This window comes from Malus domestica, chromosome 05, assembly GCF_042453785.1.
Source record: "Malus domestica chromosome 05, GDT2T_hap1".
Lineage (NCBI taxonomy): Eukaryota > Viridiplantae > Streptophyta > Magnoliopsida > Rosales > Rosaceae > Malus > Malus domestica.
The window spans coordinates 29,296,703-29,320,902 of NC_091665.1; the positions used below are offsets into that span (position 1 = coordinate 29,296,703).

General features: G+C 40.5%; 1 protein-coding gene across 1 annotated transcript; it reads right to left on the bottom strand.

Moving 5' to 3' along the window:
- Positions 1-409: 409 nt before the first annotated feature.
- On the bottom strand, positions 410-1,669 carry LOC103435986 (uncharacterized). The gene has a single exon (XM_008374413.3). The coding sequence runs from the start codon at positions 1,667-1,669 to the stop codon at positions 410-412; it is 1,260 nt and encodes a 419-aa protein (XP_008372635.3).
- Positions 1,670-24,200: the final 22,531 nt, after the last annotated feature.

Sequence of the window (24,200 nt, forward strand, 5' to 3'; positions counted from 1 at the left end):
TTTGTTGGCTTGGGGTTGCTTTTTTTAAAGTCGGGCATACACCAACCCTAAATTGTACACGATGAGTTGACTTCTTATGTAACTTTATATAGCAAATAAATTGGTAACTAGAAAACTTGATTAAAAAGGATGAGATAAGAAAGAGATAGATGGAAATAGAGGAACAATCTGATTTTATAGTTAATTTAAGCACTAGATCATGAAACACAAAACATATTTACTCGTGATACTCTTACTCAAGTACACACAAAAATTACCACTTAATTTAACATTAACCAAAGTAAATTTAGAAATCTTTTTTTTTTTTTTTTGACAAAACGAAATATATTCTAAACTGCTCTCTAATTTAGCAGAAAGAAGATTTGAACTTAGAGACGAGAGGCCGATTCACTGCCCTGACCTACTGGTATCAATGGTGCCCCTTCTTGCCATGCTTGGTGACATGGTGTAACCATCCAAACCCTTTTAGTGCCTTGGAAAACTTGACAAGATTAGGCCTTCCCATCCCCAAATTCATCTTCCCAGCTGAGAATTTCAATGCCTGCAAGCAACACAATTGCCCATCAAACTCTTCCTCTTCACCCTCGTTGCTTTCAGCTTTCCCATCTTTCCCCTTCTTTGACTTGCTTTTTTTACCTTTCACCACTTTTAATGATTCTGTCTCATCATATGTCTCCCAAAGCATGTCCATCCCTTCTCCTCCTCCTCCTCCTCCTCCATCCACATTTTGATGCCTCTCCTCAAAAAGCTTGCATGCCAGTGTCCTTCTCCACTCTTTCTCTTTCCTCATTGATCCAAAACTTCCAAGATTTGGACTCATGTTGTAGTAACATTCTCCAACATTTGCTCCAAGGGTTTGGGGATTTAACCTGGATTCCCAAAGATTTGCTCCAAGGGTTTGGGAATTTACCCTGGATAATTTGGAATTTAACTCACCTCCATCACCCAAATAATCCTTGGATTCTCCTCTTCTCATAAACCTTTTTTCTTTTCCTTCTTGTTCTTCAACTTTCTTGGACTCTGTGCTTGGTGGTGGCTTGATCACTTCTTCCTCTTCCTTTTTGCACAAGTTTTCTGGCCAATTCTCTTCTTCTTCTACGAATGCCTCAGCTGGGATTTCGAACTTGTCGTCGAAAACATCACTTGCAGCATCAGAAACATCAGAAGCACAATTAGCTTCATGACTAGACACATCTTCAACTTGTGCTTCAAAGAGTTGTGAGCAATTTTTCTCAGCTGGGGTCTCGTTGATTTCGAACGTGGACGTGTCAAACACAATTCTATACGCTTCGAGCTCCACGGAAGACCGGAATTCTTCATGATCATGATCACGATCACCGCCATCACTATCATCAACTCTAAACTTGTGCAAACCTTCCAAAACAGTTTGGTACGCAGTGACAAGACAACCCAATTTGACTTTCGACGATTTGGAATCAGCAACGTCGTGTTGGACCGTTAGATAAGCAACCACAAGAAGAGCTGTGGTGATGAAAAGAGGAGACAGAAAAGAAAGGAGCTTGAGGAGGTAGGGTGAGAAAAATATGAAGTAGGAGAAGTAAAGAGGGTGCGACAAAATGCAGAAACAAAGATTGAACAAGTCAGCGAGAAGAAGACTAGAGATTTTGATTTTCTTGGACGTGTTTGGTTGGAAAGAAAATTCTGACATTTTCTTAAGAGATGAAAGAAAATTTGAGAAGGATGGATGGATGGATGGATAGTGATATGGTGAACCAGAAGGGAAAGGTTTTGTGTGGTTTGTTGGGGATAGAGAGAGAGCGAGAGAGAGAGATAGAGTGAGTGAGATTGGAAGTGAGAGCGGCGTGAGTAAAGGAAATAGACTGGGAATTAATATATGAAGATTACGAAAGTGAGAGTGATAGATTAACCAATTAAAAAGTAACTTTAGATTAATCAAAAGAAGTAAAGAAAGAAGAACATGTCTGGAAACTTTCTTTTGCTTTTCTTTCCCATCAACAACCACCCAATTATGTGTGCCGTTTGGATGTAATGCGACGGAGATCAAATTTTGTAAATCATATGACGTGGTTATTAATGATTAAATTATTATTTAAATATTAATTAACGTGCTTATTTTTTATTGATACCACATCGTATAACTTATAAAATTTGATTTTACTAACATTATTCTTTCTAATTTGGATTTACCTAACTCCCTAACTCACTCTCCCTTCTGAATTACATTAGTGGAATCCCATCAATGAAATGTAATTACTAATTATTCACATACAAAAGTAGTTATATTGGCATGGATTACGAACTCGTTTAGATGTGCTTTTAAAATGACTAATTGCATTTTTTGTGAAAATGTTTTTGAAACCAATCCTCAATAAAAATGCAAGTAAATTTTAGAAAATCACTTAAAGTGATTTCTGCAAGAAACACCAGTTATGTGCTTCTTTCATAAAGGCACTTTAAGTGCTTTTGGAACCAAAAAACATTTTATCTAAAAGCGTTTTCAATCATTTTAAAAACACATCCAAACGAGCCCTACACTTGTGTTTACTCCAGGGTTATATTCACCTCATTGTTTGGTTGTGATTAATGCATTTTTTTTATTAAAGATTGTTTAGTTATTTAAATTTATCGAGTGAACTAATAGTTTTGGTGACTAGTAACACTTTTAGGATGAATTGTTCAGTTAATTGATGCACATGGACGACTTAAAAATCTCCAACTAGATTGAATTTTTTTTATTGCAAATATGGTCCTTAAATAATGATTAAGAAAATAAACAAATATGCTTGCGACATTTGTATGGTGAAAACAAATTAATCATAACTGAGTGAACAAGAAAATGCATCAATTCAAAGGGTGGAGGCAAGTATCGTCCGGAATGTAGGATGGAGTATTTGAATTTTGTACAAAATTACATAGCTACAATAACTACTCCTTTAACTCACGACGGCCCAATAATAATTTTGGCAATGAAAACCCAGTGGATATCATCTTAAATATGAGCAGTAATTCAGATCATGAATGGATGTAACTGCCACCCGCGGAGCCACATTACAGCCCAGGTAACCTTCGATAGAAAATAAAATTTTACTAATTTTTATTGATTTTCGAATGTAACTTACCATATATTTAGTCACTGATTCGAATTCTGTCGGTTTAATTATATAATACAGTTTACAAACCATTAACCACTTAGGGCTAAGTGTTGAATTTTATCACAAAAGACTTTTAATAACAGATCATACATTGCATTTTATTTTTCTCAATTTTCAGATGTGAGACTTATATTCAACTGTAACAGATCATATGGTCCAGGCATCATATATAAATGTTATTTACAGCAACTTCTATGAGAGAAGCTAAACTTCAATGGAACCTAAATTTTCGTACTAACCATTCTGAACTCCACCTTTGCTTGCACCTTCGGATACAAAATAAATAAAAACGAAGCTTTATTAGCAACTTTGCCCTGATAATCCCAAGATATTTTTTAATGTGTTCGGAATATAGGACGGTACGTCACATGTTATTATACAATTAGATGGACACTTGAAAATATAAAATATAAAATATAAAAACTTCTCTCCAATTATAAAATGACATATGATATATCACCTTGTGTTCCGAATACACTAAAAAATTTCCCGATAACATCGGGGGAATATCGGTTAGTTATGGAATGGTCGAGTATAAGAACTCATTAAGGCTATTTAATCATTATTACTACAGCATAATTAGCATCCTATGCACTATGTACGACTTCCTACTTCTCCACAAGTTGCACCTATCATCGCCAGCTTTTTTCTTTTTCTTTGAAACCAAGTTACTGAAGAAGTCAATAATCGAATGGGAGACATGGGACACGATGTAAATAAAAGATGATGAAACAAATGTGTGGGAGCAACAATTAACATCCACAAAATAAAAGCAAACCTATAAGGCACAAGTAGATCGTGTTGTTGCGGTGTTTATGTTAATAATACGATGTTGCGTTAATAAATATTATACATTTGTATTATTGTCATAAAATGTCATTGTATCAGTGTAACCATATTATGTAAGTTTTTATTTTTAAAAAGCAAGAAGAAGAACTAAAATCAAATATGTAAGGCACGAGTAAATCATGTTGTTGTGGCGTTCTATGTCAAAAGTACAATGTTGTGTGAATAAACATTATACATATTTATGTATCATGAATATAAAACGTCACTGTAAAAGTATATCCATAACATATATGTTTTTCTTCTTAAAAGGCTAAGAAGAAGAAGAAGAAACATAAGGTGTGGATTGAGGTTAATTAGGTGCACATGGGAAGTGTACTCATTGTCACTCGAGTACCCGCCATGCAATTGCATCCTTGGTCCCTGGCTTTTTCACACCTATATAGGACCCATCTAATTGTCTCTCGTCACTCTCCTAGCTAAAGCATGAATCAAAGGGCACCGACAGTCATTTGGCAGATTTTTTCTTTCGTATGTTTGACTACTGAATCAAGAATTCACTTGTAGGGTTTTCTACAGGTAGTGTATGAGAAGTGTGGATGCAAATTTATTTCTTCTTGATCTTGGATAAAATTGCATCTACAAAACAAATAGAGAAATTTTATTTAAACCCAACTATCTTATCTTCAAACTCAACTTAAATATTTTTGCCATTAAATTCTCCATTTTGCCCCGGCATTATTTAGAAAGTAAAAATAAATTAAAAGAACATGAACCCACATATCTGCCCACCACTTTTCAATGTCTTCTTCACTGACGTCGGCGTCTCTTAACCACCTCCTCTTTCGTATTATCTCCCTCCTCATTTGTCCTTCTCCCTCCTCTATTTCTCATGCTTTTCAACCATAACACCGGCATCGTAGGCCTACAAGCATAGTCGAAGCTACGTGAGGGCGAGGAGTGGTGGCCGCCCCTCTCTTAACCGGAAAACATGCCTAGGATCGCTTTGATTGAAGCTTGCACAGGTGGTGTGTCGTGGTAGTCCTTAGCTGAGAAGGAGCTCATTCCTGCAACTTCCATGTTAGGGCGTTTAGCATACGTCGTCGAGTCTGTACAAATGGAAACCAAAAGTCGTATGTTGACGAAGGTAGTGCTTCTGCTGCCGTTCAACTACTTGAAGCTATGTTTGCCACAACTCATTCAAACAGTCGGAGACGTGAAGATCAAGAGCAAAAAGCCCAAGCACAGTGCTTGATAATGCAGAGGAGAAGCAGATTGAGAAAACCCAGGTGTAGAACCTCCTCTCTAGTTACAAGTTTCCGAGTGGTACAGAGTAGGCAATGCTGAGAAGCACAAATGTCTATGGCCGAGAAGGGATGGCGGAGTCGTCGACGAGGAAGGCGTTGAGCCGAAGAGGGATCATTTATCTTGTATGGACAGTTCAAAGTCAAAACTTGTGGAAACTGAATGGTGTGCCATATAAGGCGATTGTGATGCTAAAAGAATTTGAAATGAAGTTGCCATAGAGAATTGCTAGTGAATCTTCCGTGGGGTTTGTGGTGGAAGAGAACCACTAGGTGTGGAAAGAGATTTCAGTTTATTTATTTGTTTTTGCAGTTTTAATTAAAGGGTGAATTAGGAATTTTAAGAAAATATTTTTTGTATTGGGTGTGGAAAGAGGTTGAATGGGTTCCAATAAAATTTCCCAAACAAATAACATCTTAGGTCAAAGCCAAGAGTCTCACGCCCTCACGATGAATTGGGGGAGGGGGTTTTGGCCGAAGAACCTCTGATGCCAAAGTTAGAATTTTGAGGGAAAATTGTTTGAAGAATTTAGAGAATTTAGCAAGAAAATTAGAATTGAGTTTTGGAGAATGAGGGGGTTTATATAGGGGAGTGGCCGGCCACCTTGGGAAGAGATGGACCGGCCACTTGGATGTTTTGTGGGTCAGGTTCATGATTTGTGTTTAATTGGCTAATTAATTGAATAATTAATCAATTAATTTAGCTAATTAATATAATAAAAAATGAATGATTTAGGGGTTACCTTGTGGAGAAGATATGATGAGGGATTGATGAAATAAGTTATAAATAAATACCTATTTGGGCACTTTTGACTTGATTGGAGGATGATTGTCCAATGCTCGCGCGTAGGAATCCCGGTGTGCCTCAAGGGTAATTTTGTCATTTTTACCCAAAAATTCACGTGTCGTCTCTTGATTATTTTTGGCTCCACAAATGCCCTCATGCATGTTGGGCTGCTCGCAGAAAAGGGCAACAGGTGTAGAGATTTTCTTGCTTTAGGAAACTTAAGTTTCCTATCTTGACATAGATTCCCTCTTTAATAGAAAATTAGATCATTTTAGAAGGGGAAAAAAATTTCTCTCAAACTCTATTTAAGTCCACCTTAAGTGGGTTATTAAATCAACTTTGGAGAGCGATTTATTCTACCCTACAAGAGAGAGAGAGAGAAAGAGCTTAGAGGATATTTGTTCCCCCTCCTCTAGCAGTCTTCTACATCTTGCCCGTGCAAATGACCGTCTTTCATTGCTTGCTTCATCTTCTCGCTGCTTCTAGGTAAGAAAAAATTAATTTTCTTGTCTTCCTAATTTTTGGGAAGCCTCGGGACTTGAAATTTGGCCTAACGGGGGTCAAGGATGTGAAAAAAAATAAGTAAGAGGAAGCCTCGGCACTGTTGTTGTGGGTGGTGAGTCATGAAGGCGGCTCGGCTCGACTTGGGCTGAGGGTTAGTGTGGCTGGCGTGGGCCAGCTTGGGCAATGAGGCCTGCATGTGAAAGATGGTAGGAGATGCAGGGCCTTTGGGCTAAAAGGAAGAAATGGATAGAGGGGGCACGGGGCGTCAACCCCCATTCCTTCGGTTTGGGTTGTGAGGCCTGCGAGCCGAGAAGCTTGATTTGCCTCTTTTTTTTTTAGCTGGGCTCGAACCTATGCTTAATAGAGGGGGGGAGAGAGAGAGGTCGAGAACCTCTTTTTGAGCCGAGAGGCCTGCTGTGCCGTGCCTTTTTTTTTTTTTGAACAACCTTCTAATGAATCCCTCTTGTATCTTTGTAGAATTTATTCAAGCATGTCTTCCTCGAGCCACAAGAATGATGATGGTGTGCCGCCCTTGTATCGTCAAGGCGGGTCTTTGAGCAATGTTGGTTACTTCAAGGCTGCTCACTTTAAGATTAGTTCCGATGACTTGTTTAGAGACTTCCTCGAGGCATATTGGCATGTCATTCCGTCAAGAGTGCTTGTGAAGCGTGTTAAGATGGTAGCAGCCGTGAGCCATGTGATGGGGCTCGGAGAGCCATCAAGTTCCATCCCTACTATTTTGTGTTGGGGTTTAATTTTCCTATGCCGCGTTTCTTCCAAAAAGTGCTTTGCTCCATGAGATGTGCCCCCGCCCAATGTTCTCTGAATGTGGTCCGTGTGATGGTGGGATTCCACAATCTAAGCCAATTCTTTAACTTAGGTCTAACCGTCAATGAATTTTGGTATTTCTTTGATATAGGTCACATTGAGGGAGTCGGGTAGCTGATATCCTGCCATAAGCTTTTTGATAACTTGAGCAAGGGAGATCATGAATGAGCTAATGAGACTTTGGAGATAAGTGGAAAATGAGAGTTTGATTTTTCCCCCAAGCTAAGTGTATCAACGGTTTTTATATCCGGTAAGTAGGCTGTTTAATTTCCCGGTTGCTTTGTATTTGTTCTAAGACTTCTCTGGACATGAAGAAAATGCATGTTGCTCAAGGTATCCCCTCCGAGTACCGTCAATGGCTTTAGCTGCTTAGTCCTCTTAGCAGGGAAAAAGGTAGGCTGCCCCTGAGAGATGAGATAAAATGAATCAAGGCTAAGGCGTTGGCTCGTCCTATCATTGTGGTGAGGTCTACTATAAATAAATGTGGGAAAAAGAGGTCTTTTCCGCCTGCTTAAGAGACACATGTTGAGAAGAAACCTAAGACTTCTTCCACTGCTAGCGGGGGTTCACCGACTGCTCAAGAAATGCCTGCTGAAAAGAAGCCAAAAACTTCTTCTGCTGCTCGCGATGATTCACCGGTTGTTTCCAAGCTTGTGATTGACTTGAATTCCTCCAAAAGCAGGAAATATGAGACTAATGAATCTGTGCTGGTGACGTCTGTCGTTCTGAATACTACTAGCTTAATTGCTGACATGATTGCTTAGCATAAAAGTTCCTCCGTGCATTCGGTGCCAAAGTTTATGCCAAAGCGTCATTCTGGGGGTTAAGTCTGGTTCACCTTTAGAAAGGTTTGCTACTATAAAAAGTGACAAGGTGCCCCTGCCTGCTAAAGTGGTGCCAAAATATGTTCCCTATGCTGCTGAGACCAACTCGTCTGTTGAGAAAAAATGAGACTGTTCGTGCAGGCAGTCGTGAGAAATCTACCAAGTTTGTTTCTGGGGAAACTGCTGAGATTTGTGTGCTTTTGAAACCAGATATGCTCGAGGACATGGATGTATGTGCCAAGTTTGTTGATGGCGTCAAATGAGTTGTTGGCCTAAGTTCATTTACGAAGCATACGACCGAGTATATGAGGACTGCTCTGCTGGCTATGATGCAGGAAACGACGATTCTGGCAGTCAAGTCTATGCTTCTTGATCAAGATGATACCAAAGCTGCCAAGGAAATGGCAAGAACTGTGGTAGCCGAAGCTTACTCCACAGCTGAGAAAGTCAAGAAGTTGGAATCTGAGCTTGTTACTTTGAAGGGGTCTAATATTTTTGCCACCACTTCTTTACAGCTTAAGACCACTTGCCAAGAGATCGTGGATTTGAAGACTAGGCTTCACGCGATCCCAGTGAAGTATAAAAGTGTAGAGAAGAAAATTAAGTGTTATATACCTCAGATTCAAGATCTTGAGGGTGCCATCTCTGAATTCTGCTTCGCTGCTTATGCAAAGGATGAAGAACTGATCGTTACTTATAACCAAGTGATCCACTTCAAGAAGGTTGTTGATAGGCTTGAGCCTTAAGTGTTGAAACTCCAAGGTGCTTTGAAGATCAATGATAATCTGAAGAAAGAAGTGGAGGAGCTGCAGCGGGTTCGTGCTTGTCTGCTCGAGGAGAATGAGCAATTGAAGGGTGAGAAGGCTAGGTTCGAAGCTTTGCTTACTCAGAGTCAAGCTGACTTCTACAAACTAGGTTATGTAGATCATCTCTTTGGGCAACCGTCTGACTTTGAGTTTTCTGGTAAAGACTTCGAGACCTTCTCTATTTCTCCGGAAGACATGCTCGCCTTTACTTTTGAGGCTTCTATTGGTGAAGTAGTCTGAGAGGTTGGTGCCCAGGTTGGGGCAACTGAGGATGAAGCGTCAGATGGTACCACTGCTGAAGGCGTCGCGGCTGCTAAAGGTGTAGCGACCGAGTAGTCATGGGTTGTCCAAGCTACTGAAGAGTAGTCTTCTAGGTAGCCTTTAGGATTTTCTTTGTTTTTCCTTGTTGCTTTTGCTTTGCTTGAACTCTTTCGGTCTTTGCTAGTTGTTTATTAATTTTGCTAGAAAATTTAATAAACTTGTTTCCTTTGCTTTTCTCCATCTTCGTTTTTTTTTTGTTCATGCCCTAACCTTTAGACTTTATAGGCTAGTGGCAGGCGTGCTGCTTTTCTATAAGCAAACAGGCCTACGTATCCTACACAGTCGTAGGTGTTGGTGTAAAACTTTTGCAATGTTGTTAGCCATAGGGTTGGTAGCCAGATGTTTTACTTATAGAAGTAGACAAGTCCGCGTAACCATTAGGTTTTTAACCTTGGCTTTCTCTAATTTCGTAGGTTGTGTAACAAGTACCACAACACTTTAGGACTTGGTGTAGGTTGTTCCGTGCTTGGCAGTGGTGAAGCTTATCGACTACGTAGCATGTCGGTAGTGGATAAGGCTTCGTATATGCACGCTAGCTTGTTTAACCTTTCACAAGAATGTGCAGTTGCATAAGTCTACCGCGGTTTTACTGCTCGAAAGGCAATCCGTAGGCAATCTTCCGAAAACTGTAGGCTACTTTAGTGCATTCGGTAGCAGCTTTAGGTTTCCAGGGCAGCTGTCTATAGGGTGTACTGCGTAACGTGCCCTATCCGTCTCTAAGGCCCGGTTCCCCGCAGATTAGGCCAAGAGACTTAAAATCCTTCAGTTAGCTAAGCTTTCAAATAAACCATTGTGGCTACTTCTAGGAATCCCAACGCAAGCCATCATACATTTAGTTATACTAAGGCAGCCCGGCTCATCCACGTCTGGATATTCAGAGTGTTGAGTTTATCCTTCCGTTTTGGAGAGTATACCCATATGGGAGTCAGGGAATTAGTTTACCCTCTCGCACTGGAAAGTATGGTTAGTCCCTTAGGGGGTGCAATTCCTGCGGTGAGTCCCTAGGAAGGGCGTGATCTTCATTTGAAGTGTAAGAGAGATAAGTTGTTGTAAACATGTAGTTAAGCCAAGTTGTAAATTACTTTCCTAATTGAAAAACAAGTGAAACAAACGAATAACTTAGTTGTAAAAGACTCCATAACAATTGGATAGTCATCGGTTTGCGAGGTGATGCCCGTTAAGTTGCTTGAGTCTTCAGGTCTTGATATAGTGGGAAGTTACACATGTTATTTCATCAGGTTGTAGGCATTCCATTGCTTTTCTATCTTTTTGTCGTTCATGGTGATGAAAGTGTGATTACCTTTACCGCATGTTTTACTGATCTTATATAAACCTTCCCATATGGGATCCATCTTTTTAGAGCCTTTTATGCGGGTAGTGATGAAGGTTTTTCTTAGGACTAGATCTCCGGGTTAGAACTGCCGGATCTTGGCCCTTTTATTGTAACTGGAAAGAAGCTGCTGCTGGTAGGCTGCGATGCGGGTAATGGTCTGTTTGCGATTCTCCTCTGCTAGATCTAAACTTGTGGCTATCTTCTTACTGTTATGCTTAATGTTTGGAAGTAAAGTGTTGATGCTTGGCACGATAATGTTGGGAGGAATGATTGCTTTTGAACCATATGCCAAAGAGAAAGGAGTCTCACCAGTTGCTCATCTTTTGATGATGCGATACGCCTATAAACATCCAGGGAGTTGATCTAGCCATTTTCCCTTCTTGTCGGTTAGGGATTTCTTGAGGCAGTCGAAGATCATCTTGTTGGATGTTTCGGCCTGCCCATTGCCTTGAGGATATCTCGGCATGAACATGTGCTGCTTACTACTATACTTTTGGAATAACTTTGCCAACTTTTTGCCTACGAATTACGGGCCGTTGTCTGTGACAATGGATTGAGGGATGCCAAATCGGTAAATGATGTTCTTCCATATGAAACGTTCTATATATATCTGAGTCGTGGTCATCATGGGCTCTACTTCTACCTATTTAGTGAAGTAATCGGTTGCCACCATCATTATGCCTCTGCCCCTAGTAGCGGGCAGCATTGGCCCTACTAGGTTGATTGCCCACTGCATAAACGGCTAAGAACTCGTCTGGGGGTGTAGTTCATCAGCAGGCAGCACTGGTATCGGCTTGTAACGTTGTATGCTGTCACACTTTTGTACTAACTCCTTAGCATCTTGGTGCATGGTAGGCCAGTAGTAGTCTAAATTAAGAGCCTTATGTGCTAAAGATCGGCCTCCAGAGTGATTTCCACAAACACCTTCATGGATTGAGCTTAGAACCTTCAATTTATTGGGATGCGCTAAGCAACAAAGATGTGGTCCGGTGTAGGATCTTCGGATGAGAATGCCATTCCATATGTAGTGGCATGTTGCCTTTATTTGGAGCTTCCTAGATTCCAACCTTTCCGTTGTGAGTATGCTGTTAACCAGGTAGTCTATAATAGAACTTTGCCAATTAGGAGTTATACTAACCTGTGACACCTCAGCTACCGGCTTCGCCTCTATGCTTGGCTTGTCTAAATACTCCATCGGAATCGAGCGTTTGAGTTAGTGGTCTAGGGCGGAGCCTAAACCGGCTAGTGCATCCGCGTGGGCGTTGTCTGCCCGCGGAACTTGAGTGAGAGTGTAAGTTTGAAATGCCTTAAGCTGCTTGCTTACCTTCTCTAGGTATTGTTCCATCCTCGGATGTTTTGCCATGTACTCCCCAATAGTCTGGCTGGTGATTAGCTAGGAATCGAAATGAATTACGAGCTTTTTCAAAGCCAATCTTTTGCCATTCAAAGGCCTGCTAGTAGAGCCTCATACTCTGCTTCCTTGTTGGATGTTTTGAAGCCTAGAGTGATCGTTTTCTCGAGCATTAAACAGTCTAGAGTGACAAGGACCATGCCTGCTCCCGAGCCTTTGTAGTTGGATACGCCGTCGACATGCAAATGTCAGAAGTTTTCATCGGGTGAAGCAGACATGGCTAAGGTGTACTTGACTGCTTCTAGGGCTTCGTTGGGCCGCTCTGTTGCACCGCCTAGGCTAGGCGTAACCTCCGTTATGAAGTCTGCCAAGGCTTGAACCTTTATCGTCGTGCGGGGTCGGAAAACTAAATTGTATTGGCCAAGTTCCAACGCCTACTTCATCTCTCGTTGAGAAACGTCTGGACCATGTAGGATTGATCGTAGAGGATATTAAGTCATTACGATGACTGTATGTGCTTGAAAGTATGGTCTAAGCTTCCAAATTGCAACAACTAGCGCCAAAATCAATTTTTTGATCTTCGAGTATCTAGTTTTCGCATCGAGAAGAGCTTTAGAAGTGTAGAATACCAGTAGTTGGGCCGTGAAAGAGAAAGGAGTCTCACCAGTTGCTCGTCTTTTGGTGATGCGATACGCCTATAGACATCCGGGAAGTTCATCTAGCCATTTTCCCTTCTTGTCGGTGAGGGATACTTTAAGGCAGTCGAAGATCGTCTTGTTGGATGCTTCAGCATGCCCATTGCCTTGAAGATATCTCGGTGTGAACATATGCTGCTTGATGTTATACTTTTGGAAGAATTTCGCCAAATCTCTGCCCACGAATTGCCAAGTAAATGTATAAGTCATCCGCTGCTTCCGGCTTAGATAGTAAGGGATGTGATGTGAGATACTTCTTCATGTCTTGGAAAGCTCTTTTGCACTCTTCATCCCATTTATCTTGGTGTGTCCTCTTGATGGCCTAGAAAAAAAAGCTTGCATCGATCGGTGGACCGTGAAAGAAAGCGGCTAAGGGCAGCTGCACGTTCAGTCAAGCTTTGGATCTCCTTCAAGGTAGTGGCAGATTTCATCTGTAGGATCGCTCGGATTTACTTGGGATGTGCTTCGATTCCTCATTGGATTACTAGGTACCCTAAGAATTTGCCTGAAGATACTCTGAATGTGCATTTGGTAGGGTTAAGCTTCATCTTGTACTTTCTAAGGATGTTGAAAGTTTTTGCTAGGTTGCAGATGTGGTCCGATCGCTACTTGCCTTTAACCATGATGTCGTCGACATAGACCTCCATGGTTACCCTAATTTACTTTTTGAACATCATATTTACTAACCTTTGGTAAGTGGCTCTCGCGTTCTTAAGGCCAAAGGGCATGGCCTTGTAGCAGTAAGTGCCTCGCTTGATTACGAATGCGATTTTTTCCTTGTCAAACTCATACATGGCTATTTGGTTGTAGTCGAAATATGCGTCCAAGAAACTGAGCAGCTAGTTCCTGGAAGTTGAATCTACCAACAGATCAATTCGAGGAACCGATTAAGCATCTTTTGGGCTTGCTTTGTTAAGTTCGGTGTAGTCTACGCAAACCCTCAATTTGCCCTTCTCTTTCTTCACGACTATCATGAAGTTGGCAAGTCATGCTAAGTGTGATACCTCTTCTATGAATCCGGCCTCCAGTAGCTTGTCAATTTCTACCTCAATGATCTCTACTCGCTCAGATGCGAAGTGTCTTCTTTTTTGGATCATCGGTTTGGCAGCAGGGTCGACGTTCAGCTTGTGGCAAGCTATCTCGGGATTGATGTCGAGCATGTCAGAAGGTGTCCATGCAAAGACATCTCGATTTTCCCTAAAGAAAGCCGTGAGTTCTTCCTTCTCAGTTAGGCTTAGAAGTGAGCTGATTCTAGTCGTCTTTTCTGGTTGCTGGGATCAAGAATGTTGTCTTCGGCATCCTCTTCGAGTTTCCATCCTAATTCATTTGCTTGGGCGCCATCTTCTTGGTCTGTTTGGGCCCCATCTTCTTGATCTGCTTGCTGTAATTGCTATTTGGTAGCTTTTTCATCCATTTGAACCTTAATAACCTTTACGGAAGTAAAGGTTCTCTTCTTTGATTCCTTTAACACTTTTGTTGATGCACAAAACCGGAGGTCTTGGAACAACGTAAATCCGACCATGAATCTGCAAGAAATGTAAATAACACAAGATGTATCGTGGTTCACCCCAAGGTTTGGGCTACGTCCACACTGATTATGTACAAAACCGGAGGTCTTGGAACAACGTAAATCCGACCGTGAATCTGCAAGTAATGTAAATAACATAAGATGTATCGTGGTTCACCCTAAGGTTTGGGCTACGTCCACACTGATTGTATTTCTCTGAGAGTATTTGTGAGGGAGAGAAATGGAAAGAGCTTCTGAGGGTGAGAGAGCCCTTCCATGGCCTAATAAATTGGCTTCTCCCAATTGTGAGGGTGATGGGTACTTTTATAGAATAAGGACTCCTCACTTATTACATATTTGCCTCTTCCTTTATCACATAATTACATTTAAGTCCCCCGAGTATTTGTACAAGATCTAAATACGAGGCCCTAAATATGGTATAAACAGTAGTCCCCTAAGTTTTCAGTCAAGAGAGTCTTTTGGCTGGAGACTTGAAATTCAGTCCATGTGTGGGTCGAAGTAACTAAATGTTGTCTTAAATTGATGTTCGATATAAGGCGGTGCTTAATCTGAAATGATGCTCAACTAGAAGTAGCACATGCTACGAGGCTGCGAGGCTCATGGCTTATTTTGTCTTGGTTGGCTCGGCTTGTGGCGTTGAAGGTGAGGGAGTCTCTTTCATAGAATAAGGGCTCGCTCCTCAATACATGAATGATGGGCTAGAGTTGATGCTATCTAATAATTGCATTTAAGTCCCCCAAGTATTTGTACGAGATCTAAATACGAGGCCCTAAATATGGTATAAACAACTTTCATTGTGCATCGTCGAGATGCGGCCTGGTCAGATTTGATCTCTCTGACTCATCTTCCCAGGATACAGAATCAGATCTTTTGATACTAAACGGAAGTGACGACATCCGGCTTGATCAACCAAGGTCTCTCAAGAATCCCATTGTAGGGAGATGGGTCACTTATGATTGTGAACGTCTGCTTTGAGATAACTAATAGTGTTTTCATGTCAAGTGTGATGTGGCTGATGGCAGTCGAGGTGTGCCCATTGAATCCGGTAAGTATCTTTGCTCGGTGTATGATTATGCTTTCCAAGCCCATCTTCTAAATGACTGAGAGTTGAAGTAGGTTGACTGCACTTCCATTGTCAACCATAATTCTGTTAACTATAGCATGGGCCAATTAGACAGATACTACTAGTGCGTCGTCGTGTGGAAAATTGACGCCTTTTTCATCCTGCTTGGTAAAGCTAATAATGGATTCGAGTTAGGTGTTGACTGCTTGGACTTGTGAAACTAGTAAAGCTTGCTGGATCTTCTTTTTTTTGAGTTGTTGGTGGCCCACAAGTGCTCGGATTCGGCGAATATGTCATTGATTCAAATTGTCTTGGTTGGCGGCTCTTCGTCATCGTCTACGTTCCTTCTAGGCTGCGCAGCTGGCTTGCCCAAGTATCTGTCGACCTTGTCTTCTTTCATGAGATTTTCTAGGTAGTTATTCCAAGTGTAACAGTCGTCGGTTGTGTGATCGGAACCTCGGTGGAATGCATAGTATTTAGTATGATCCAACTTGGAAGTATCTCTCTTTGATTATTTTGACAGCTTGAACCATAACTCGTTCTTGATGTCACGAAGGATTTGGTGGATCGAAATTGAGAACTTAGAGTAGTTCTTGGTTGTCAAGCCTTCTTTGGTCTTGGGTCGGTCCCTACGTTTGGCCTCTTACCTGCTTTTGCTGGACTGTTTCCCATCCTTCTTCTTTTAAACCACTACCAACTCTTTTCGAGGCTGCTCGGGCCCCTTGTCTGCCTGTCGAGCCTCATCCTAAAGTCCATGCTTCTCTACCAGAGAAAAAAAGTTTACTAGAGTTAGATCTTCTTTCATGATCATTTCTTCGAACAATAAGTGGTCTTCTGGGAGTCATTTTTGGAAGGCTGCGCTTGCTATCAAGTCGTCTCATCAGACAATGTTCACCTTCTCTGCTTGGAACCTTTTCACGTAGTCGCAGAGCGACTCCTTTAGGTTTTTCTTAACGTTAAACAAGTGATCAGACTTTTTCTTGATCGAGCGGTAAGATGAGTATTCTTTGGTGAAAACCAAAGAAAAATCATTAAAACTCCAGATGGATCATGGTGGCAAGGTGTGAAACCAATCTTGCGCCTCACCTTGTAAAGTGGTGGCAAAGATATTGCACATAAGGGCATCGTTGCTCCAATAAAGGACTATCATGCTTCGGTAGTGCTTCAAGTGTCTCTCTGGATCTCTATCTCTTTTAAAATATGTGAAGTGTGGCATGCTAAACTTGCGTGGAAGCTATGCCTGCTCGATCTCGTTCGTGAAGGGTGACCTGCTCATGTTGGTCATATCCCATCGTAATGCTTCATTGGCCCCTTCGTTGCATTGGAAATTACGCAATCGTTCATTGATGAGTATCTCTACCTCTTCCTGAATTTGCCTTTGTTGGGGGTAACGGAGCTCTCAGCTACCCCCAGTCTTGAGATGCTGGTCTAGGCTATTTTTCCACGTTATCAACTCGTCTATGTCCGGCGGCGGTGCATGTGGTCCATTCCTAGCAGGCGAGGGAATTCTTCGCAAACTGCTGGTTGAACTTACTTCTCTCCGTCCATCATGCTACCTATTTTGATATGATGTGGATAATGCTCTTTACGGGCCTAACTGTGAATGAACGTTTCGCCTGGAAGGCTGTCCATGTTGATTATCGGAGTGTGGCTCCAACTGTAAATGTATGCTCGTTTGTGGGCTTAGTCGAAAGTGCACACTCCTTCATGCGCTTAAACAGGAGTATATGCTATCTCGGGGGCCCAATCGGGAATGTACGCTGCCCGAACTCTCGATTCGTGTTTGGTCCATTGGTTGTTTGCCAAAACGCTACTGAATAGGTTTCTCATCTGCCATTGTCCAATTTCGGGGCACCTCGTCTGGGGCACGTTGGATCTCGATGCGTTGCAAGAGCTGATTTACCAAGTCGTCTGTTGTGCAAGGGCACTCGTCAACTCTATGACTTGTCGGGACAAGTGTTGTTCGCCATTCAGATTGGAAGAGCTTGGAATAAATGTGCCTCCTTGAACAGTGGAAGGGTGGTAAACTCCGGGGGTGAGATTTTAAGTTGGGAAATGTCAAATTCATGGAGAAATGTGGTGAAAATACCACCGGCTCGATGGTAGGTCTGAATAGTTGAGATTATCTTGGGCTGACTTGGGCTGCTTGGGAAACCATGGAAGCAGGCTGGGTCGCGATAGTAGGCTGGGCCACGAGAGTAGGCTGCTCAACGTGTGGTGCACGCAAGTGTGAGGCTTGGGCTCGGCTTGGCAACGCATTAAGCTCACGTTGGATTTGGGCAGCACGGGCCGGTTTGCCTTAGGCTTGGAGTGATAAGGCTTGGGCTGTGGGCTTTGGATAGCACGACAAGCTTGGATGACACGGCTTGGGCCGTGGTGGTGACGCTATGAACCTCGTCGTGGGTGGCTACCGTGGTGGCCACCACGGTAGTTGCCATGGTGGAGCCTTGTGGTGGTGGTGCCGCTCCACTTATTGTCACGTTTAGCCTCATGGATCGTCGTGGTCCCATCTCTTGAACATTGGAATTTTTGTTTGTTGAAGTTTCCAAATTTCTTGCCATTGTTGTACTTTTCTTTTACATTTTACCAAAGAATTTTTTCAAATAAAAAATTCTAAAAATAAGAACGTACGAAAAATCTACAAATGGACAAGAAAATAGAAAACCTTAGATGCGAGAGTCTTCTACGAGTATGAGACTCAACTTTCAATGAAAGCACCAATTTGTGGATGCAAATTTCTTCCTCCTTGATTTTGGACAAAATTGCACTTACAAAACAAATAACACCTTAGGTCAAGGCCAAGAGCCTCACGTGCCCACGATGAATGAGGGTGGGGGCTTTGGCTGAAGAACCTCTTATGCCAAAGTTAGAATTTTGAGGGAAAAGTGTTTGGAGAATTTAGAGAATTTAGCAAGAGAATTGGAATTGAGTTTTGGAGAGAATGAGGGGGTTTATATAGGGGAGTGGCCAACCACCTTGGGAAGAGATGGACCGGCCACTTGGATGGTTTTGTGGGTCATGATTTGTGTTTAATTGGTTAATTAATTGAATATTAATCAATTAATTTAGCTAATTAATATAATAAAAAGGTAATGATTTAGGGGTTACCTTGTGGATAAGATATGATGAGGGATGGATGAAATAGCTTATAAATAAATACTTATATGGATGCTTTTGACTTGATTGGAGGATGATTGTGACAACCCATCCCTAACTTATTTTTATTTATTTTAATCAAGGGAATTGACGAAAATGCCCTAGAGGTAAGGATTCGGACTTCCGTTGACCATCGATTAGAGAAAAGTATGACTTATTCTTTTAGCGTATTTAAGTAGTACTTGTTGGTACGAACACATATGCGAAAGCCGTTTACGAGTCCAGTTTATATCGGTATAGTTACAAACATTTGAAATTAGTTATTTTAAGTCTAGTGTTAATTTAATTGAACTCCCATCTTGTGGAAAGAGGAAGGAATCAGTTTTTAGAAAGAAAGGAAGAAAGGGGATGTTGTCTGATGGCAGCGAAGGAGAGGGGAGGAAGAAAGCACATGAGGGAGATGGACGAATTGGGAGAAGGGAGAGGAAGAAACTGCCCAATCAGAAAGAGAAGAAATGAGGGAAAAGAGGAAAAGAGAAAAGGAAGGGGAAAATGGGTCATCCCATAACCCGCATAACCCGAAGAGAACCATGGCCAAATTCGGTTATTTTCTGGAAAATCAAAGCAAACCACTACTAGAAATTACTCCTTAGTCTTTCCTCTTCCATATCCACCTAAAATTTGAAGGAATTTGGGTGTAAATTCATCAAAGGACCGACGGCGGGGCTAAGGGTTCGTGGTGGTCATCCCTCAAATTCTGAAACAAAACCCTAAAATTACCATCACCAAAATACTCTTCTGAAGCTCAGGAACAAAGCCTAAACAAGTTTGGTGGCGTCGAAGTTGCTATGGAGCCGAATTGAGGGCACCCAAAACTAGGGTTTCCAACGGGTTTTAGCAAAATTGGGACTCTTCCAGGTCAAATTGGCCTTGGTCACAGGCGACATTGGTTTGTGATGTCTCGATATGTATGCTAGGGAGTCGCAGCGCGGACCTCAGGTGAGTGGGTCTTTTCCTTTCTATCGTGTATATATATATATATATATATAATTGATAATTCCACAAACGTTTATAAATTGATTATTGCTTACGATTACTGTGAATGCTTTGAAGTAATTATTGTGAACTACGAATGGCTTGATCCATGTTTAGGGTACGTAGGCAGTCTAATCAGACATTACATGCAGCCATACAATAAATGAGACTAAATAATTGAGACAATAGCCTTGTTTAGGGAATTGAGTAATGTGAGGGACATTGGGGGAAATGTGAGATTTAACCTTATGATTTGGTGGTTAAATGTTGGTCATAAATCAAAGTGTGAAGAATCAAGAATTTGAAGTAAGGAAACGTAAGTAATGATAGTTAATTAAACTAGTGTCTAATTGGGCTTATCCTCAATAATTATTCCCGAAAATAAATAGTTCGGGAGTAGGGCGTTACAACTTATGCATTTTTATGCCATATTACACACACACACACACACACACATATATATATATATATATATATATATAATTGAAAATGCTATAACATGGTTGAGTATTAGATTGCATCATAACTCCATCATTTCAACTAATAATATAACTCACCTGAACTTACATGGGTATCCTGCGTTCACCTTTGCACTTCAAAGTGTTCACAATAATTATGTGCAGGTAATATACATATATATCAAAGCGTTCACAATAATTATGTGCAGGTAATATACATATACATATATATATATATATATATGTATGTATATTACCTGCACATAATTATTGTGAACGCTTTGAAGTGCAAACGTGAACGCAGGATACCCAGGTAAGTTCAGGTGAGTTATAGTATTAGTTGAAATGATGGAGTTATGGCATGACTACATGTATGTTTTAGGCAACTCTGACCTTGTCATACAGGTTGCAATGATAGGCAACTCCGACACTGTCGTACAGGTTGCCCATGAGTCGTATATGTTACAATATATGCATTAGAGCTCATTATCCTGCACCCCAATGTTAGTGCTCCGCCCGTGGCCAGGGCCTAGCTTTCACGTGATCGTTCACCTCCTGCACCTCACGCTCACCTTGGATCCAAGGTAGGTGCCAGCCTGTCTTACAGACCATTTTAGGTGGTTCCGACACGCAGGTGACTTGCGATACTTCGTACAGCCTTCACGTGATCGTAGCGCTTGAGCATATTTATTTACACCTAGCCTGTCGTACAGACCACTTTAGGTGGTTCTGATTCGTGTGCATGAATTGGTAGATGAGCTATATAAGTGACTCTGACTTATGTGCTAGCATTGATTGATGAGATATAGATAAGTCATGACCTTGATTGATGAGATATAGATAAGTCGTACATGTCACTATAGGTGATTCCGACTTATGTGCTAGCATTGATTGATAAGATATAGATAAGTCGTACATGTCACTGTAGGTGACTCTGACTTATGTGCTAGCATTGATTGATGAGATATAGATAAGTCGTACAGGTCACTGTAGATGACTTCGACTTATGTGCTAGCATTGATTGATGAGATATGGATAAGTCGTATAGGTCACTATAGGTGACTCCGACTTATGAGCTAGCATTGATTGATGAGATATAGATAAGTCGTACACGTCACTGTAAGTGACTCCGACTTATGTGCTAGCATTGTTTGATGAGATATGAGTGCAGTCGTACAGGTCACTATAGGTGATTCCGACTTGTGTGCTAGTATGGGTTATTAAGCACATGATTATTTATATTGCTAATAGGATGCTGGGTAGTGGTATACTTCTGGAATTACCGTTAGTATACATTTGATTCCATACTTCTACGTAGTATAATTTTCTGGAGACTATACAGGTTTTACGGCGAAGGGTTACTATCCTTAATAATTGAAATGATTTTGAAAAATCTTTGTTTACCCACTCACACTTTCTATTTTGCACCCCTCCAGGTTCTAGTAGCAAAGTTCCGTATCGACGAGGACTTGTGGCACTCCCAGTTCAGGTGGCTCCTTATGATAGTATAATTATTATCTTACCTCACTGTACTACTTATGTTTTGTATCACGTGTGAAATGGGTTCATTCCCTCTCACCAGTGCACTCTGGTATTTAGGCACTTTTAGGTTCAAATTTATTCATATTTTTCCACATCATCACACTTTATGGCTTCGTCACCTTCCAGGTGTCGGCCAGCACAGCTCAATTAGGAGTCCTTGTGGACATTCCGGGTCGGGGTGTGTCAATGATTGTCCACTGCTAGCACGTAGGAATCTCGGTGTGCCTCGAGGGTAATTTTGTCCTTTTAACCCAAAAATCCACGTGTCGTCTCTTGATTATTTTTTTGCTCTACAATAAACACTAATGTTTAAATAGTTAGACTGAAATTGTTCAGGCTAGAATTATTCCTTGCATAACTCCTCTTGTCTTGCATGTCGGGCAATGTTTGTTGTTTGGTTTTCTGCAATTTAAGTTTGTTATTAGTTTGAATGGTGCCTTTGTGGGGCATTTGTTAGGCCTTAAGGCTCACAATCAAAGTTAATATAAGTCTGAGCGTGCCACTGTTCTTCTTATTTAACAGATTGTTTTATTGGTTGTTTAGGTTACTGTTTACTTACACCAGAAGTCACTTTGACTCTTTAACTTATCAGGATTGTTCATAGATGTGTTAAGTCTGTATTCAGTTCTTTTCTTGCCTTTTAGATCAATGAATTTTTATTTATAATACCATATGTTCGTTTATGAAGGGAATCAAGATCATTCAAGTTATTTCCTTAGTTATCAATTTAGGCCGACAACAAGAAAACAAGAATTATTAGTCAACAGGGTTAATCATAGATAAAACTAATAGCAAAAGTAGTTAAAAATGGCATAGGATCTAATGAAAGATGAATAAACAACAGATCTACTTTATGTAAATACAAATAAAGGAGATGTGGGCAAGATTACAACCTTGGTTGGCAAGGTTTGTTTTCTTGCAGACACTTCTAAAAAACTTACAAAATATAGCTTTCTATGGTGGACCTGCAACTAAAAAGGGGTGAACAAACTAAGGTTATCTAGCTTTTTGCTGTTAAGTACAGAGTTAAGTATGGCTTTTTTGATTGGTAGAGCAAAAGATTTATGCTCGTATCCTTTGCTGCTTTTATAGACTTCTTAGCCTGAGTGTCTAAGTCTTCCCTTTTGGTGATGGCATCCAGAGCACGGTGAGTCATCGTCTACTTTAGTAATTACCTACCCATGTTATGGAAAAATACTTTTTGCTGAGGATGAGTTGCCTTCTGTCACTTGTCACTTCTCACATAGGCTTGTTGCCTATTAATTGCCAGAAAAGGGTTTTTAAATTCATCATGGGCTGCCACATTTCCCAGCCCAACCCTTTTCTGTTTTTCACATGCCTGGGCCTTCAATTGCATTGGGTCCATTGTTAAATATCCACTCAAACAAAAATTACTAAATTTAATTGTTCAATGCACTAAATTGTATGAGTGTATGACACATATCGGTGTTTAAACAATTAAATTGACACTATCAAAACTTGGCCATGAAAATCCAGTCATTCAATGCTTCCATATATGTGAGCACGAGATGCATCGGTATGTAATATTATTATTTATATCATCTCTCTATTAGAGGTAGAGTCCATTAACACATATGAGTCATATTTTTATTAAAGAGATGATACAAATGATAAAACTAGTGTATGGTAAGAGTAGAGTTTTTGAAATAAAACTATCGAAATCTACTCATGGTCATGGATGTATGATTTTCCGTGTCCAAAGAGAGACGTATTTTGAAACTTTCTTTTGTTGGCCACGCCTCTCCTAGAATATTCCTTTCTGTGATTAAAAAGTTAGTGGGGATCAGCACTGATATACAACTAACTTAAGTATATATTATCATTCAAAAGATCAATTAGCATTTATATTACGAAGTCGATCTAATGATTTAACAATTAAATCCACTGTACAGAAAGAATTATTACAATCGTTTGAATTCTATTAACTAGTATTTAGACGGTTTAATTGAAGCTACTCAAATTCAGTAGTTTCAATTAAATCGTGGATGGTGAATTCGATACTAAATTAAACTGTCTATTGTGTGGTTTAGTTGAACTTCTCATCTCTTTAATGTAAAAATATCGATATACTAAAAAAACAAAACAAAAAAACAAGAGTAAACTGCCAATTTGCCCCCTGAACTATCATCCAACTTTCAATTTGCCCTCTGAACTTTTTAATTAGAAAATTAAGGACTTAAACTAATTTTTTTGGCCGATTTCCCCCCTACCGTTAGTTTTTCATAAATTTCATCCAAATTAACGTTAACTCTTATCATGTGCAAACCACGTAACTCTCATTTGTGGACAAGAGCGTCATTTTACTAGACATTCAGACAGAAAAGCTATAAAATCACACATATTTGCATAGGTTTATATTTTAGAAATCTAAGGTTTTCAATTATTTTAAAGAATGAAGTGACCGAACTACCCACACATGTTGTGCATATGCTTCTATTTAACAGAAATTTGGATGGAATGAATGAAAAACTAACAGCAGGGGGCAAATTGGCCAAAACAATTAGTTTAAGTCCTTAATTTTCCAATTAAAAAGTTCAGGGGGCAAATCGAAAGTTGGGTGATAGTTCAGGGGGCAAATCGACAGTTTACTCAAAAAACAAAAGTGTTAGGATATTTATTTGGGTCATAGGTTCACTTCCAAGGAAAAGCCCGAAAGGCCTGCAAGCCCAAAATAATAACATAAGGACCGGAACCGGGTGTGTGCAAAAGTAAAGTTTTACGCTGTGGGCAAGTGCAGCAGAGCTCAAGTGTCATAAACCAATCAAGATCATTCAGCTATTCTGT

Coding starts and splice junctions, on each gene's coding strand:
- LOC103435986 (XM_008374413.3), bottom strand. CDS start 1,669: ATGTCAGAATTTTCTTTCCAACCAAACACGTCCAAGAAAATCAAAATC.